The sequence below is a fragment of the Juglans regia genome, chromosome 1 (assembly GCF_001411555.2).
Source record: "Juglans regia cultivar Chandler chromosome 1, Walnut 2.0, whole genome shotgun sequence".
NCBI classification, from domain to species: Eukaryota; Viridiplantae; Streptophyta; class Magnoliopsida; order Fagales; family Juglandaceae; genus Juglans; species Juglans regia.
In genome coordinates this window covers 104843-121223 of record NC_049901.1, presented here as the reverse complement: position 1 = coordinate 121223, position 16381 = coordinate 104843, and the positions used below count along the sequence as shown (strand labels likewise).

The 16381-nt window shown below is 38.0% G+C and overlaps 4 protein-coding genes across 11 annotated transcripts; 3 read left to right on the top strand and 1 right to left on the bottom strand.

Annotated features, from left to right (window-relative positions):
* The first annotated feature begins 473 nt into the window (after positions 1 to 473).
* On the top strand, positions 474 to 7025 carry LOC108985961 (amino acid transporter AVT1I-like). 2 transcript variants are annotated; one of them, XM_018958447.2, is made up of 3 exons: positions 474 to 788; positions 5387 to 5994; positions 6172 to 7025. In XM_018958447.2, the coding sequence occupies exons 1-3, from the start codon at positions 623 to 625 to the stop codon at positions 6736 to 6738; spliced, it is 1341 nt and encodes a 446-aa protein (XP_018813992.1). In that variant the 5' UTR covers positions 474 to 622; the 3' UTR covers positions 6739 to 7025. The 2 variants fall into 2 exon arrangements, with proteins under 2 accessions (XP_018813992.1, XP_018813991.2); XM_018958446.2 differs by lacking the exon at positions 474 to 788 and adding an exon at positions 4483 to 4911.
* An 805-nt stretch (positions 7026 to 7830) lies between these two features.
* Positions 7831 to 9580, bottom strand: LOC108985968 (pentatricopeptide repeat-containing protein At2g36730). Its single transcript, XM_018958455.2, has one exon. The coding sequence runs from the start codon at positions 9451 to 9453 to the stop codon at positions 7909 to 7911; it is 1545 nt and encodes a 514-aa protein (XP_018814000.1). The 5' UTR covers positions 9454 to 9580; the 3' UTR covers positions 7831 to 7908.
* Positions 9581 to 10024: 444 nt separating this feature from the next.
* Positions 10025 to 12947, top strand: LOC108985967 (ATP-dependent zinc metalloprotease FTSH 6, chloroplastic). The gene is made up of 5 exons (XM_018958454.2): positions 10025 to 10948; positions 11058 to 11598; positions 11719 to 12032; positions 12127 to 12367; positions 12449 to 12947. The coding sequence occupies exons 1-5, from the start codon at positions 10356 to 10358 to the stop codon at positions 12779 to 12781; spliced, it is 2022 nt and encodes a 673-aa protein (XP_018813999.2). The 5' UTR covers positions 10025 to 10355; the 3' UTR covers positions 12782 to 12947.
* Positions 12948 to 13047: 100 nt separating this feature from the next.
* Positions 13048 to 15341, top strand: LOC108985972 (extracellular ribonuclease LE-like). 7 transcript variants are annotated; one of them, XM_018958460.2, is made up of 7 exons: positions 13048 to 13529; positions 13637 to 13824; positions 13910 to 14047; positions 14153 to 14212; positions 14319 to 14462; positions 14631 to 14823; positions 14949 to 15341. In XM_018958460.2, the coding sequence occupies exons 2-7, from the start codon at positions 13714 to 13716 to the stop codon at positions 15185 to 15187; spliced, it is 885 nt and encodes a 294-aa protein (XP_018814005.1). In that variant the 5' UTR covers positions 13048 to 13529; positions 13637 to 13713; the 3' UTR covers positions 15188 to 15341. The 7 variants fall into 7 exon arrangements, with proteins under 7 accessions (XP_018814005.1, XP_018814004.1, XP_018814003.1 ...); XM_018958459.2 differs by having other exon boundaries at positions 13886 to 14047; positions 14159 to 14212; XM_018958458.2 differs by having other exon boundaries at positions 13886 to 14047.
* Positions 15342 to 16381: the final 1040 nt, after the last annotated feature.

The window sequence follows — 16381 nt, the reverse complement described above, 5'->3', positions numbered from 1 at the left end:
ATAGATCAGACCTGACTCGGAATGATGGTACACACGTCTCTTAACTTTCTAAACCTTTTCTTCTTTATTTCATAATTAAGTATAAGAAGTTCAATACTTTCAGACTCTCTAGCATGCAATAATACATCATCATTATAAAATCTTGTGTGAAATTTGTCTATCTAATAATAGTATAAATCATTTATTTGTATTAATATTGAGAATTCTAAGTATAAACCAAAACGGCAGTCAGTACGGACTCTGAAGAGTCGGGAGAGCCTTGAGATCTAAAAGAAATAGGTTGAGAGTATTACTTGAGAGATATTTCACAAGAAAATTGAGTTGTCCATGGAAATTTCATTTTTATTTGAAACGAAATAACCAAACTTAATCGCATAAATATTGCCACATTAATTATTTACCAAAGTACGTACTTGAATGGAGCCCAGAACGTATATCGGGTTGAGATCAGACACCTCCAAAAAAAATTTAGTATTTAGAGATACTCACGTGATAAAACTCCGCATGAAAATAAATAAAGACTATATATCTCTTCACTCCATAGGATTCTCTCTTATTTAATTAAGTATCGTCTCTCATTAGCCATCTGGCCTATAGTTTTGGATCTCTATCTCTCTCTACAATGGAGGCCGAACCCCATTACGGTGTCTCCGTCACCGAACCTCTCATGCATGGTGAGTCGAAGCGCCCTGAGGCAAAGGATGTAGAGGCAGATAACGGCGATCGTAACACTGTCAGCGCCGCGTCCTTTTTCATGACCAGTTTCCATGGACTCAATGCACTCTCAGGTTCTTCTCTTCTCCTTGTTTCTCATGTACTTACTTCTGCGGATTTTATTTCATATATGGAAACTCGTTGATCATCCACTTATCACTCATATATACGTACACAGGTTTTTGTAGCCTCATATGTTTGACTTACTATATTTAGTAACGTCTTTGTTTCCAAAATCTTAATGATCTATTCCTCATGCTGGGTTATTTATGATCAGTACTGTACGTAGCTCTATATTCAAGCGTTTGAATTTGCAGGCCGACAAATAAATCTTGAAATTTCTGGAGTTTAATTTGAGTTTACTATCCCTAAAGAACTAGCAAGCAACATGAATTGTGGGTCCAAAATAAGGTTTATTTTTTATTTTTTATAGGCATAGAAATATATTTCGGAATGAACGAGATTAAAATGAAAAGAACTCATGATTTGAATTCGATCTTGTGGAACCAAAGAGAGTTTGAGAAACTTCTTGCTGTTGTAGTGATCCATAATCTTGATCATAGAATTATTAGAAAAGGGTCCCAGCTTTCATGTTATCGCCGGTTTTTGGTAGAATTTGAGGCCCTATAAAGAGCTTAAAGCATGGTGCTCAATTCCCAAAACGCCAGTTCAAATAAATACAAATTTTTCGTCATTCATTGAATAGTTTAATAAGCAGTGCGCCTTTATAAATAATTTGTCGTCTTCTTCTTCAAGCCGTCCAATGCACGTTAATGCACATCATGAGTTTCATACCTAACCCAATTAAATAAAATTATGAGGTTAATAGTTATTGGGTTGAGTTGGATGGAATATTATTAAAATATTAATTTTTAATATTATTATTATTTTAAAAATTATAAAATTAAATTATTTATTATATTTTATATAAAAATTTAAAAAAATTATAATAATAAATTGAGAGGAGAGGACATTAGTATAAATGTATATACGTTATCTCCTAGAAAAGTACATCAGCAACGAGGAATTTGGAAACTGCAAAATTAACGTTGTGATGATATCTACTAGCTAGCTAGTGAGCGATTGCCAGCTAGCTTTAATAAGTGAAATATTTGAGCGGACAAAGAGCTCTACAATCACTTGGAAATCTGGATGAAGGCCAAACGCATTGCATGGAAACCAAAAATAAAAATAAAAATAAAAATAAATGGAAAAAATACACAAAGACCTCCCAAACATTGGCGGATTATAAATTTTGGTTATCGCCTTTTAAACTATCAAAACATTGCAATATATCCGGTCCCTCTTCTTCCCTTAAAAAGAGAAAATTACCCGCTTAAGATTCTAAAAGTTACAAATTAAGACTATTAAATAAAAAATAATTCTATAAGAAAATATGTTTATTTTAAAATTTTTTATTTTCAAAAATATTTAAAAATATATCATTAGATAATAAAAAAATAAAATATTACCAAAAAATAAACTTTTTACGTTTTCATTATTAGGTAATTATGTCAGATTTTTAATGGAGGGGTACGTACATTAATGCAATTTCTTGCTAGTTTGAGAAGATATATAATTGTCAAAATTGATAGTTTGATGGGTGATTGCAAAGTGGATATTGCATGCATGGTAGTATATATTACGTACAAGGGGTTTTTGTAATTATCCTCAAAATAAATATATGAAGAGAAAATAGGTACCAACAGTGTGGTCCAACGTCGACCCATGCATGCATTCATAGCCTAGAGATCATTGTTAGATTGGCCAAGAAGAGAAGTGGTGGTTTGATATATTGACATTTTAGCAAGAGGTCTATCGAGAGACACCTGCGCGCAGCAACTATATATACAATTAGTTTCGTCGAATTAGCTAGCTAGCGGGCACTCATGATCAGTTTGTTTGGATTATAAAGATCATTGTTGTTAGAATTTTCATGACTACTTCCAATTAATTCTTGGTTAGAGGATCCTAACTAAAGGGAAGAAGTTGCAAGTGGCAAATCTAGGTACCACTCGAAGCAGTGGCGCGTAAATTAAGGTCCAAGCACAAGCAAAAGATCGAGTGGTAAATGGCTGGGTTTATGCAGTAAAAAAAGGAGGGGGTTGGAAGAGAGGGATGACGGGAGAGGATATAATTAAGTAATTGCTTGTGCATGGGTGTTTTTACGATCATGCAGTCGAAAGAGTCGTACAGCTACAATAATGAAGAATATAGAATTTATTTTCTTAAGTTGGACGATATTTCCAACTGGGTTACATGGTTTTCATGCAGAACAAGTGTGATGCACAGTACTAGCAACAAACGAATATTGCTAGGACTGCACGGCTGATCCATACTCTGCGATTAGATGAAAAATTAAAATAACTGCTGAAAACGTGGTCGATAATGATAGTTTGGAGGCTTTGGTCCCTGCTACTTAATATAATAATTAATATTGTTGGTCCAATGTGTGGTGCCTGTAGCCTGCTACCACTGATCATGACTTGTCCTGATCTCTCGAACCTTCGATCAATTGTCTTCAAGTTAATTAGAGAAGACAATATTCCCTTTGCACCACGTACATCTTGGTTCATCTCAGGATCATACGACTGCTCAATCCTCATACTTCACTGAGTTGCAAAAAATTCAAAAATATTACTAACAAACAAGAAAAATAAAATAAGACAAAATAAAAGATGCAATACTACTATATATGACGGCGAGCACAACAGTACTAATCAGCTCATGATCTATATATATATATATATATATATAATTTGGCTCGATGATCCCAAATTCTTTGGACTAATTTCAATTTATGAATGTTATATATTTTTTCTGTTGTGAGATTAACGTGCTTGGTGTATTTATAGAACATGAATGCACTCACCGTCCTCCGTTTTCAACGTGAAATTCATGTGAATTTGCGGAAACTTTAGGACGTATGGTCCTAGTCTCCTAGAATAAATCGTGTATGGAAATGCTGTAAAGTGACTTATGAAAAAACGTTTGGCTACCATTGATCATGTGCAAATCATGGTTTTATACGTTTCACGTCTCACTATCCGGCCCAAACGACACTATCATCAGCGTCATCGGTACTTGGAACCTTATCTTTCTATTCATTATAATGAGCGTTTCTCCTCGGATGGAGGAAAAAGGTTTATGCCACTACTTATACGTGTTTGTTATTATAAAGTTTCCTTGAGTGTTTAAATATAAATTAAATGATGGAATTTATGTAATTTTTTTAGCTTCGATATATTTTCCTTTTTTTTTTTAATTGTTCCCAATCATAAAGCTATAGTACTGATCTTCTTACCGGCTAAGTTCAAAGGTTGGTTTCATTCTACTATTTAAAACTGTTTGGGGAAGTTGATCGGCGGGGGATCAGAAGGGATCGGAGAGGTCAATTATGAGCCTCTCGCGCGCCCATTTAATTTGACTAGTCCATCCACATGTGCATATAAACTAAGTATCATGCAGCTAGCTAGCTAGCTAGCGGACAAACTTAATTTTAAGCATAGGAACTAGATGTCAAATTTGCAAGGTTTTTCTTACTAGCTAGACATGATGTCTTTTTGGGAGAGGAAGGAACAAGGAAAGTCGCCTTATTTCTCCATTGTAGTACAAAACTTGATAGATGACGCATATAACATGTGTACAATTTAGATGTGCATATGAATTGTATTAATGCATGTAGGACAAACTGATTAGAAGCATAGGAAGATGTGCACTTTGCAAGGTTTTCCGTCCTAGATTTATGTCTTTTTGGGTGAGGTAGAAGGAAGGGAAATGTCCTCATTTCTCACGGTGCAGTACGGCTGTACTGGACTTTGATGGATGACACCCATCGCTTGTGTTCAAGAGTGCTAGTGTTGTCACGTGTTCTAAAGACTAGGCTGGCGTATTAATACCCCCCTCCATCTTGGCAAATGTCATTAGGAAAGTGTCTTGAGGATTCTCGGTTATTTTGTCGACATTTACCACCTCTCCTCTCTCTCTCTCTCTCTCTCTCTCGCCATCTCCTTCTTTCTTCTCCAATGAAGGCCACGCTCTCAGACAATTCACCCTTAAGCGTGCCTCTCATTCTTGATGAGAAGCAAAATGGGCTGGCTCATAAACTAGAGGAAGTGGAGTCGAACTGTCATCTCTCCAGTACAACTAACATCTCATTCTTCAAAACATGTTTTAATGGGCTCAATGCTTTGTCAGGTTCTAAATTTAACATGTGTTTCTTATACAAATACAGTTTTATTATTCACTAAAGCCATTAGAGCCCGTCCTGCATGCATGCCTTCGTTACTTTACTACTGTAATTGTTCTTAGGTTTGAAGTATTACTTGATATTTACAGCAATCTCTCATGATCTCGTTTTGGGATTTTGGTCATGTATCTCCAACATTTTCCTCGAAGCCTTTGATTGGAAACTGTCAACTGCGTTCTGATAGAAAACTTTAACAACTAGCATCTTCAAATTTCAATCGTTCATTTTTTTGTTTACTCCATCCAGCTTTGCTCTGGGAAACAAACATGAGATTCATGGGAGTTCACAAAAACGTTTCCTAATCACGTAGTTCTTGATCAGTGCTAATTCAAGCAAGAAATGACGTTTCGTTGCTATTACCTCAATTGAAGAGGAGTTTTATTACTATGCCTAATTCTAGCTCTCTCTAAATATGATTTTCAGGAGTTGGGATACTATCAGTTCCATATGCACTAGCATCGGGAGGATGGTTAAGCTTGATACTTATATTTGTTATAGCCATTGCAGCCTTTTACTCAGGCTTGTTGATACAAAGATGTATGGATATGGATCCTGATATCAGAAGTTATCCTGATATTGGCAATCGCGCATTTGGGAACAAGGGAAGACTACTGGTATCGGTTGTCATGTACATAGAGCTCTATCTTGTTGCGACAGGATTCCTGATTCTAGAAGGGGATAACTTATATAACTTGTTCCCCAACTCGGGATTCGAAATGGCAGGGATAACGATCGGAGGAAAACAAATGTTTGTAATCATTGTGGCCGTCGTAATTTTGCCTTCGGTTTGGTTGGATAACCTGAGCCTTCTTTCCTATATCTCTGCCAGTGGGGTTTTAGCTTCGGTTATCATCCTCTGCTCTATCTGGTGGACTGGTGTGTTTGATGGAATTGGATTTCATGAAAAGGGGACACCTCTTAATTGGAATGGGATACCCACAGCTGTTAGCTTGTATGCTTTCTGTTATTGTGCGCATCCAGTCTTCCCTACACTCTACACTTCTATGAGAAACAAACGTCAGTTTACCAATGTAAGTTAAAACAAGTTGTTTGTTTTATAAACGTACTTTAATTCTGAAGTACATCGTGTTATTTGGACAAGATGAAGTTTTAGTAGCTTTCATTTTGAAATGGGGAAATATGTGAAGCAAGGTACTTTATCTGTTTAGGCTACTCACGTCCGCTTTTGCTGTTTTTTTCTAATGCAGGTCTTGTTCCTTTGCTTTACCTTATGCACTGTCAGCTATGCGTCAATGGCAGTTTTAGGTTACTCAATGTTTGGCTCAAATGTTCAATCACAGATAACTCTAAGCCTCCCAACTGACAAACTTAGCTCTAGGGTGGCAATATACACCACCTTGGTCAATCCCGTAGCCAAATATGCATTGATGGTGACACCTATTGTGAATGCTACCAAAAGTTGGTTTCCATGTCAATACAACAAAAGGATGTATGGCCTCTTAATTAGTACCTCCCTTGTGATCAGCACTGTCATTGTGGCTCTGGTTGTCCCCTTCTTTGCGAATCTCATGTCACTGGTTGGAGCATTTTTAAGTGTCATGGGTTCGATTATACTACCATGCTTATGCTACTTGAAGATCTCGGGCACTTATCACCGATTAGGACTTGAAATGGTGGTTTTATGGGGTATGATACTAATGGGTGTTGCAGTTGGAATAGTTGGTACCTATTCGTCTCTTGTAGAAATAATAGGGCATCTGAGAGCTGATGGTTTGTCTTCGTTGATGGTAAGTAGGGCATGGTCGCCTTACTAAAAGCTGCAGAGCTGTTTCATGTTTTAGCCTTTTAGACAAACTCTGATCTGTACAACTTATACAGAGCAGGAATTAAAGAGTGTAATATCCTGAAGTTATGGAGCTTCTTTATTTCTCCTAGGCGAAAGAACTCTTTTTCTATAGTGTGGAAACTTGCTTCCTTTACAGGTGAGCTATTTGTTCACACTCTGATAATATCAGCAGCATGTTTGTAGCCAATGCAACTGTTAAAGAAGTGTTGCCATTATGTTTATATATATGAGCACTTTGGAAGATGTTAGTGGCCATTCTCTTTGGCAGCCACTTCTGCCCATTTTTTATTTTTTTTTATAAATAAAAAATATATTTTTTTAAAATTTTGTTCAAATTTTGATTCTTTTTAAATGAGGACTCTTTTCATTAAAAAAAAAAAAGAAGCAAAATTCCTAAAAAAAAAAGATTTTTTATAAAGTCAATGAGAAACGGTTGTCAAAAGGAATGCCCCAAGTAAAAGTTCACTTGATACATGTAGTACTAGGTGGCTCGAAATTTTGATACATTAAGGTCACGTGGAAAAGGGTCTGATGCCTTTAGACTAACAAGTAACTGGCAAGGAATGCGATAAGGGGTTATCAAATGAACCTTGTGGTCTCCGAAAGCTATCAATTGCACAATCTCTCTGGTGCTTTTTCTTTTTGAGGTAATGAAGTATCCAATCGGGCATCAGTTTATGCTTTCAGCCCTGTTCGGTTCAAATTAATTAATACTACTTAAAGCATGTCAGAGGAGACTTTTTATGCACATGCATGACAAAATCCCACAAAATTTGACAGAAAGAATGAAAGACTTGCAACACGACCCCACCCTATTGTCAAAGACAAATTCTTAAATTGAATCATCTTTATGAGAGAAAGCTACAACAAATCCATCAATATACGTTACAACTTATTCAATATGTCCGCTCTATAGATCATCAGGTAATAGCTCATACGAAGACGGCTTCTTTAACTGAAAACAGGGCAACTTTTTCTTTTGGGGTAAAGTGAAATAAAACAAGTTCTCTTGGAGCAGTTAAAACAAAACTACAGGGAGCAAAATTAACAGGCAAATCAATTTCATGAAAAGTCAGAGTTGTGCAGTTCCATTTCTCATGTTCTGCAATTTAAAAAGCATCATGAAAGGCAATTCCATCTACAAGTAAACCATCTTCATGTGCAAGCTCATTGCATCAAGTAACTGGTAAAGACCCTCACAATCAGGTCGAGAATCATAGCCAGAAAAGAACCTGTGGATTGACCCACCTAAACTCACACAACTCTCCCCGGCCATTTTCTTCAAACCTCCAGCTTTCATAATCCTCCTCACATTTGCCGCTTTCTCCCACATCCCAACTTCAGAATACATATTTGCAACCATCACAAAATTCCCACCCCTCCTTGGCTCCAATTCAAGCAATTTCTTTCTTACCTTATCCCCCACCCTACCGTTGTCATTAACATCATGGATACTGCACGCACCAAGCAACGTCCTCCATATAATAGGGTCAGGCACAATAGGCATGTTCATTATAAAAGAATAAGCCTCCTCGATATGGCCTGCACGGCCAAGGATATCCACCATAGCACCATAGTGTATCATACGGGGTTTAATCCCATGCACATGCTCCATCTCGTGAAAGTACCGGTACCCATCATCCACTAGTTTTGCGTGGCTACAAGCGCAGAGGACCCCAAGAAAGGTTACGTAATTTGGAGGTATCGATGATTTCTTCTTCATTTTCAGGAATAAATCAAGGGCGTCCATGGCAAATCCATGTTGGGCTAGCCCTAGAATCATTGCACTCCACGTCCAAACATTTCTCTTGTCCATCCTATCAAACACCAACCTCGCATGCTCTACATCTCCAGACTTTGCATACATGTCAACAAGGGAAGTACCCAGATGGCAATTCAAAACCATCCCTCTGACAATCGCCAGGGAATGAAACCATCGCCCTAAGCTCAGGTTTCCAAGTTCAGCACATGCAGAAAGCATTACCACCACTATGGTCTCATCGGGCTCGAACCCACTATCTCTCATCCTTGCAAAATACTGGATCCCATCATCCAATCGTGAGTTCTCAACATAAGCAGTTATTACCGAATTCCAAGAAACAACAGTCCTCACGTGCATTTCGTCGAACACTCGACGCGCATAGAATATTCTCTTACAAGACCCATACGCATTTATCAAAGTGTTCTGAACATACACATCAGAGTTCAAACCGCACTTCACAACATCCGCATGCACCTGTCTTCCCACTTTAAGAGCCGATACAAGGGCGCACGCCTTGAGAAGGAACGGAAAGGTAAGTTTATTGGGCCTAATTCCTCGCCTTCGCATTCCATGGAATACCCGTATTGCTTCTCCCGGAGAATCGCTCGAAGCGTATCCCCTGATGAGAATGTTCCACGGCAAAGGCGACGAGTCGTCCGAGTGATAGAGAAGCGACCGCGCATAGCTCAAGCTCCCTGTGGGAGATAAAGCACAGATTCGGACAAGTTCGCTTGCGAGAAAGGAGTCTCTATGGAGGCCAGTCACTTGCATTTGAGCGTGGACTTGAGAGAGGTGCTTTGTGGAGGAGCAGAGCTTGAGGAGAACGAGGCATTGATGCTTTTTGGAGAAGAAATTCGAATCACAGTTAGGAAAATTGCGCGGGAAGACGGGAATGGCGGTTGGGATTGAAAGCCGAACCATGCATTGGGCTTCGGTGTTGGGAACGGAGGCGTGTTACTAGAAAGTAGAAAGCGGCGTCGTCGAAATATAGAGCCTTCTATTTGAAAAATGGAAAGAGAGAGAGGGAAAAGAAAATATTTTTTACTTGGAAATAATTTATATTAGTGTCGAAATGACAGTGACCTCTGATTAACATAATTTCAGCTTTTAAAATAGAGATTTGAAGATCGAAACTCCATCCTCTAAATATATAAATATATATATATATAGCTTATTTGGAGGTTGGAATTCTTCTGCTGTAAATGGATCAGATTGCTAGTAGCTCTTTCTGGAAAGCTCAATTGCCTTCTAACGTTGGAGAGAACCCGATTCTGATCGCATCCTAAATGACCTATGAAATGAAATTATTTTTTTGTTTTTTGGTTTTTTTTTAATTAAAAGAAGGCTATCAAGGGCCTCAACTGAATTATCTACCACATGATCTAAACTATTACGTGGCATGAAACCGGGATATGCCTTTAGAGTTCATGAGCATAAACAATCCATTGTACCACCTATATTTTCCCAAGTGTATGGTTGAGGGGCACAGATAAATACATCTCGTTTTGGCCCTTTTTTCCATCTGCGTAGAAATTTCAAGAATTCCATTTCTTTCTTACTCTGTTTCAGCTGCAAAATCACCTAACAGCACCATTCTAGATCCTTCATGAATCAAATGGAAAATCAGACGACAAGTGCCACTCAAAAACAGGCCAAATGGAAGCGCTGGAAACCTCTCTTTATCTCCTTTATTTATACACCTCTTTGACATTCCCCCCCGAAACTAAAATCAAACAACCATTTGCTTAAACCAGAGAAAAAAGAAAGAAGACAGTCTTAAACTTGTGTACTGCCCAATACAGCACCTATTTTGATCATAGAAAATGTCACCAGCTCTATCTTTATCTCTTTCACACCCCCCAATCTGCAAATCTCGGGACCATTCAAAGGATAACCACCTTCCCAAAAGTACTTGTAGAGAAAACCCATGTTACAAAACACCTTCAGACATTAAGCTCACCAAGAGAAAGCTATTAAATTCCTTTGCTTTGGGGCTTATAGGGGCAGGCATCTCCATTTCTCAGCCCGCAAGAGCTGAGCCGGGGAGCCCTGTTGAATCCACTTCAAGTAGAATGTCATATTCGAGATTTTTGCAGTATCTGGATGAAGGTGCTGTAAGGAAGGTCGATCTGTTTGAGAATGGCGCTGTTGCGATCGCCGAGATTTTCAACCCAGCACTAGACAAAATCCAGAGGGTCAAAATTCAGTTACCCGGATTGCCACCAGAATTGCTGAGGAAAATGAAAGAGAAGAATGTAGACTTTGCAGCTCAACCAATGGAAGTAACTTGGTGGCCAGCAGTACTCGATTTGTTGGGGAATTTGGCTTTTCCATTGATATTGATTGGCTCTTTACTTCTTAGATCATCATCAACAAACACTCCAGGTGGCCCTAACTTGCCATTTGGACTCGGAAGGTACAGTACTGAAAAAGCTTTTATCTACTCTGTAAGCTAGATTTCATCGAAACGAGAAATTTACGTAGCATGTAATGACTGTACAACCTTACCATATGTCCGTCAACAGGAGCAAAGCCAAATTTCAAATGGAACCCAACACCGGAGTGACATTCGAAGATGTTGCTGGCGTTGACGAAGCAAAGCAAGATTTCCAAGAGATTGTCGAGTTCTTAAAAACCCCAGAAAAGTTTGCAGCAGTTGGAGCCAGGATTCCCAAAGGAGTTCTTTTGGTTGGGCCACCTGGTACTGGAAAGACGTTGCTGGCCAGGGCGATTGCTGGAGAAGCAGGGGTTCCTTTCTTTTCTCTATCTGGGTCAGAGTTCATTGAGATGTTTGTTGGTGTAGGGGCTTCAAGAGTGAGGGACTTATTCAACAAAGCGAAGGCCAATTCGCCATGCTTAGTGTTCATTGATGAGATAGATGCTGTAGGGAGGCAGAGAGGAACAGGTATTGGCGGAGGAAACGATGAGAGGGAACAAACACTGAATCAGTTGCTTACCGAAATGGATGGCTTCAGTGGGAATAGTGGAGTGATTGTTATTGCTGCTACCAACCGACCGGAAATTATTGATTCGGCTTTGCTTAGGCCGGGGAGGTTCGACAGACAGGTACGATATGGTTTCTTCGTCATGCTTTGTACATTAGCCTTTAGGTAACATTATGAAAGAGATATTCGTTTAAGACCTTAATTGGAAATTCATGGTGATGTTGTGTTACTGCTTATATAGGTCACTGTTGGATTACCGGATGTGAGAGGGAGGGAAGAAATATTAAAGGTGCATAGCAACAACAAGAAAATTGATAAGGATGTCTCTCTCAGCGTTGTTGCCCTAAGAACCCCAGGGTTCAGCGGAGCAGACCTTGCAAACCTCATGAACGAAGCTGCCATTCTAGCCGGTAGGAGAGGCAAGGAGAAAATTACAATGAAAGAGATTGACGACTCCATTGATCGGATTGTCGCAGGAATGGAGGGAACCAAAATGACAGATGGGAAGAGCAAAATTCTTGTGGCTTATCATGAAATAGGGCACGCTGTGTGCGCGTAAGTACCTCAAATCCTTTTCTTTTTTGTTCTTGTTTCTGTTTCTTTGAAAGCCTCGCGGCCACTAATGTGATACATTTTTTGCAAACTACAGGACGTTGACTCCAGGCCATGACCCAGTGCAGAAAGTGACTCTGATCCCAAGGGGTCAAGCCCGTGGTCTAACTTGGTTCATGCCTGGTGAAGATCCTGCACTCATCTCTAAGCAACAACTATTTGCTAGAATAGTTGGAGGTCTTGGAGGTCGCGCGGCTGAGGAAGTGATTTTTGGAGAATCGGAAATTACTACAGGTGCAGCTGGAGACTTGCAACAAATTACTCAGATAGCAAGACAGGTATGTGTTCCCCAAAAAAGAAATTGTTTTAAGGTATGTAACTAATCAAACAACTATAAATTATTCTCTCTCTCCAAACAGATGGTAACTACGTTTGGCATGTCCGAGATTGGGCCATGGGCATTGACCGATCCGGCAGTGCAAAGCAGCGATGTGGTACTAAGGATGCTAGCTAGAAACGCCATGTCGGAAAAGCTTGCAGAGGACATAGATTCCTCTATACGAAAAATAATAGAAAATGCATACAAGATTGCAAAGAATCACATTAGAAATAACCGTGAGGCTATTGATAAACTAGTGGACGTGCTGTTGGAGAAGGAAACTCTCACGGGAGATGAATTCAGGGCAATCCTGTCTGAATTTACTGATATCTCTTCAATTGAGACTGATGTCCGGGTGATGATAGAAGTCTAGGGAAGCTCAGTATAAATGTACGGTAATCGAGACTTTTAAAGTCTCAACCATTCTCATGTCAAGGAGGGATGCAAAGCTAGATAGATCTATAGATACAAGAACAATGAACTTACTTGCATGTAATCTGCCAAATGCATCCATGTTCCCAACCATTGGTTCTCCCTTACTTTTGGTTTTTATAGATTTTAGTTTCTATCAAACAAAGTCACTGTACAAGATCGAAATCTTAAAATACTATCAGACCGCAAGACAAGGAGGCAAAAATCTGTCATTATACACTCTTGAAAGTTGAAACGCCCTTAGCCCCATCTCAAGAAAATAAGCTATCAAGTTAATTTCTCTATTCACATGTTTAAATCGAACAGATAAGTCCCTCATTGCAGCCTCTATATTTCCCATCTCTCTCTGAAATCCCAATGCATCATACCATCTTCTGTTAACCAACTAAACAATAAGCATAATCAGATTCTACCTCAACACTAGAGCATATCTCAAACCATAATAGAAATGCATACATGCCCTTTGCAAGTGTTTTCTAGGATTGGGACTATTTGCCCCACTCTATTTGTTGCAGTGCATATTTCAGTTAAGCAACCATGTAATTTCGTAAAAAATAAATCCCAAATTAAGAAACCCTAAGAAGCAATTTAATGAAATTTAAAGCAAGCATCCTAACCACTGCACTGGTCATCAGCACCATTCTCTAAAGAATAGACTGAAAGGGCCCAAGGGGCCAAACGATAAATATGTACGTGACTACTTCTGGCTGGAACGGATGCTTTTGTATTAAATTAGACTTTAATGGGTAGTCAGTGAAGGACAATTGTTATTTACTAAAGCAAATAAACTTTTCAGGGAGAAGATTTATAAGGTGTCTGTGAAGAAGACCGTATGGTCATGTCCATTCATTTTCTGTGCCGAGCAAAGCAATAATGCCGCTGCTCCTGTCTCCCTATCATTCAAGTTTCTCAGTCGTCAGCAACTCTACCCCGAGACTTTTGAGTTGGATTCTTTGGACTAGTTGGTTGCACATTGCTTGGTTGGTTAGTTTTTCAGCAGATTTTTCAATTTTGTTGCTTTATTTGCTTATAAATGCAAATGCAGCATTTCAGATCCTCACAAAAACAGGCGCGTTTGCTTGAGAGAGAGAGAGAGAGAGAGATGAAAGGAACATATGGGATGCTAATCGTCATTTTCATGTTCCAAATTCATCAAGCAGCAGTTTGTGGTACTCAATTACATAATGTCTCTAAATTTGTTCAAAAGGTGCTTGACTAATACAGAAGCTCGTTCTTATCTACATTTGGTCTCTTAATTCTTCTAAACCCCTGCCTTTTTCATCACTCTATTAATATAGAAATATTTTTTAAGTGGCAGGTTCCAGTAGCCTCAGCAGGAAGAAAATATGATTTCATTTACCTCGTCCAACAGGTTTGTACAAAGAAAATAACTTTATTTCTTACATATATCGTATCAGTACACTTCTGTTTTCATCTATCTTAAGGGTTGCATAGTTCACTTGTCTCTCTTTGATCAGTGGCAGATTTCTTTGTGTAACATAAAGTCTTGCCTAAAACCAGCAAGGCCAGCATTTAGCATCCATGGGTTATGGCCATCTACTTATTCAACGAAAACACCTTCCAACTGCACTGCTACTGTTAGCAAGTTTGCACCGCAAAAGGTACTTCACCATTTCTTAGTATTTCATGCAAATAGCAGATACTATTGTAAGGCCTCAATTAAACGGGATACCTGATATAATTCAGACCCCAAAGATATTAGAATGATAATGTGTTCTATATGTTTTCGGTAAAATCCATATGTTCTTTCTTTATATCTCTTGGGACAGATTTCAGACCTCAAAGATAGATTGGACATGGAATGGCCATCGCTCCTGCAGGAGAGTAATTATGAGCTCTGGAAAGAAGAGTGGGAAAGCCATGGAAGTTGCTCTCAAGCCATGCTCCCTCAGCATGCATTTTTTGAGACAGCACTCAGACTTAAGGAGAAATATAAACTCCAGGAAATGCTAGCAGAGAAAGGTTTGTTTTGTCATCACTACTTAAGCTTTCCATTCGTTTGTAGTATTCAACTTATGCTGCCAATATATGAATTCAACAACTTTCTTACTAACCATAAGTTAATGTAAATAAAATTATTGACACAGATATTTATCCATTTGGTAACCTCTACCGCCTAGATGGAATTATCGATGCCATTGCTACTGCTACGGGGCACAAACCTCAAATACAGTGCAGCTTGTACAAGCAAGTACCTCTGCTTTCAAACGTTTTCCTGTGCTTTGACTACAATGCAACTAATATAATCGACTGCCCCGTGAAGAAGAGATGCCGATATGATGAAATAATGATCCCTTACTACATGTTTGGTTCGCGAAGAAACTAAGTGAGAGTAAGGAAATGCTAGAGGAATTACTTTTCTTCCTTTTTCCCTCTGTTTGTCGTATATATGCTTAATTTCCACCAAAAAGAAAATTCCATTTATGACATGCAATCAGGACGCCGAAGAAATCATATCATGTCTAGTTGGGGCACATTTATGTCAATCGTGGCTTCTCTACAATTTCTTTCTTTTCTATTTCTGGCTAGATCTCGGATGAAAACTTCAAAATAAAACAGACGCATATTGTTTGTAAAATACACAATAATATAATAAAAATTATAATTAATTAAAATTAAAATAAAGTTAGTTTAGACTGAGATACGAAAATATCGTTCTCTTGAAGAAAACTCAAGCACTCTGCAGTGTACAAAATTTTAAATTAACCGGTACAACAAAAATCTTCTTGATTTGACTCTTTCAAAACTATAATAGCTCAACTGATTGTATAGTCTAAATCAATTCTGCACAAGTAGTTGAACTTAAAACTTTACTAAAAGAATACATTTTTTTATATAAAAATATTCTAAAAATTAAATATATATTTATTAAACTTGTTTTTCTTATCTCATTTTTTTTTTAAAGTATATACTCTTCTAGTATTAACTGCAAGACTGCACAAAAATATACATATAGTTCATAGACGTAACCCGAAAAAAAAAAAGAATAAAATGAAGTAAAGGAGCCAACGTTTACAACCCATTAATGCCATGTTAAAACACAAAGAAACGTAAACTTTATTACAAGCCGTTAAAACCAACTTCCAGAAAACCATTAAAGCAATAAAATTGCCTCAAACCCAAAACGGTACGATCACTTAAAGACAAACTCTCTCCAACGGAAATGCTATTAACTACCATCAAATTGTGAGAGAATGAAACGTAAAAAACAACTGTGAGAAATAAATGTTATTAAAAAATACTAACATTTCCTTGCTATTTTTTAATAAAAATAAATAAATAAGAAAAATATTTTTAGATAAATAAGGATTATTATGCATAATAAAAGTGTGTTCTGCATTGAACCATCACTTGGTAAAATAACAACATTTACTTCAGAGTCAATAGTGGTCTCAGACTTGAACTATGATTGTTTAAAGAAAATAAAGAATTATTGCTTACACATACTAATCCAGGTGTTGACATGAACTTTATTAGCCAGCACATTATGACTTTGTGCTCATCCCAGTTTCATGAGTGT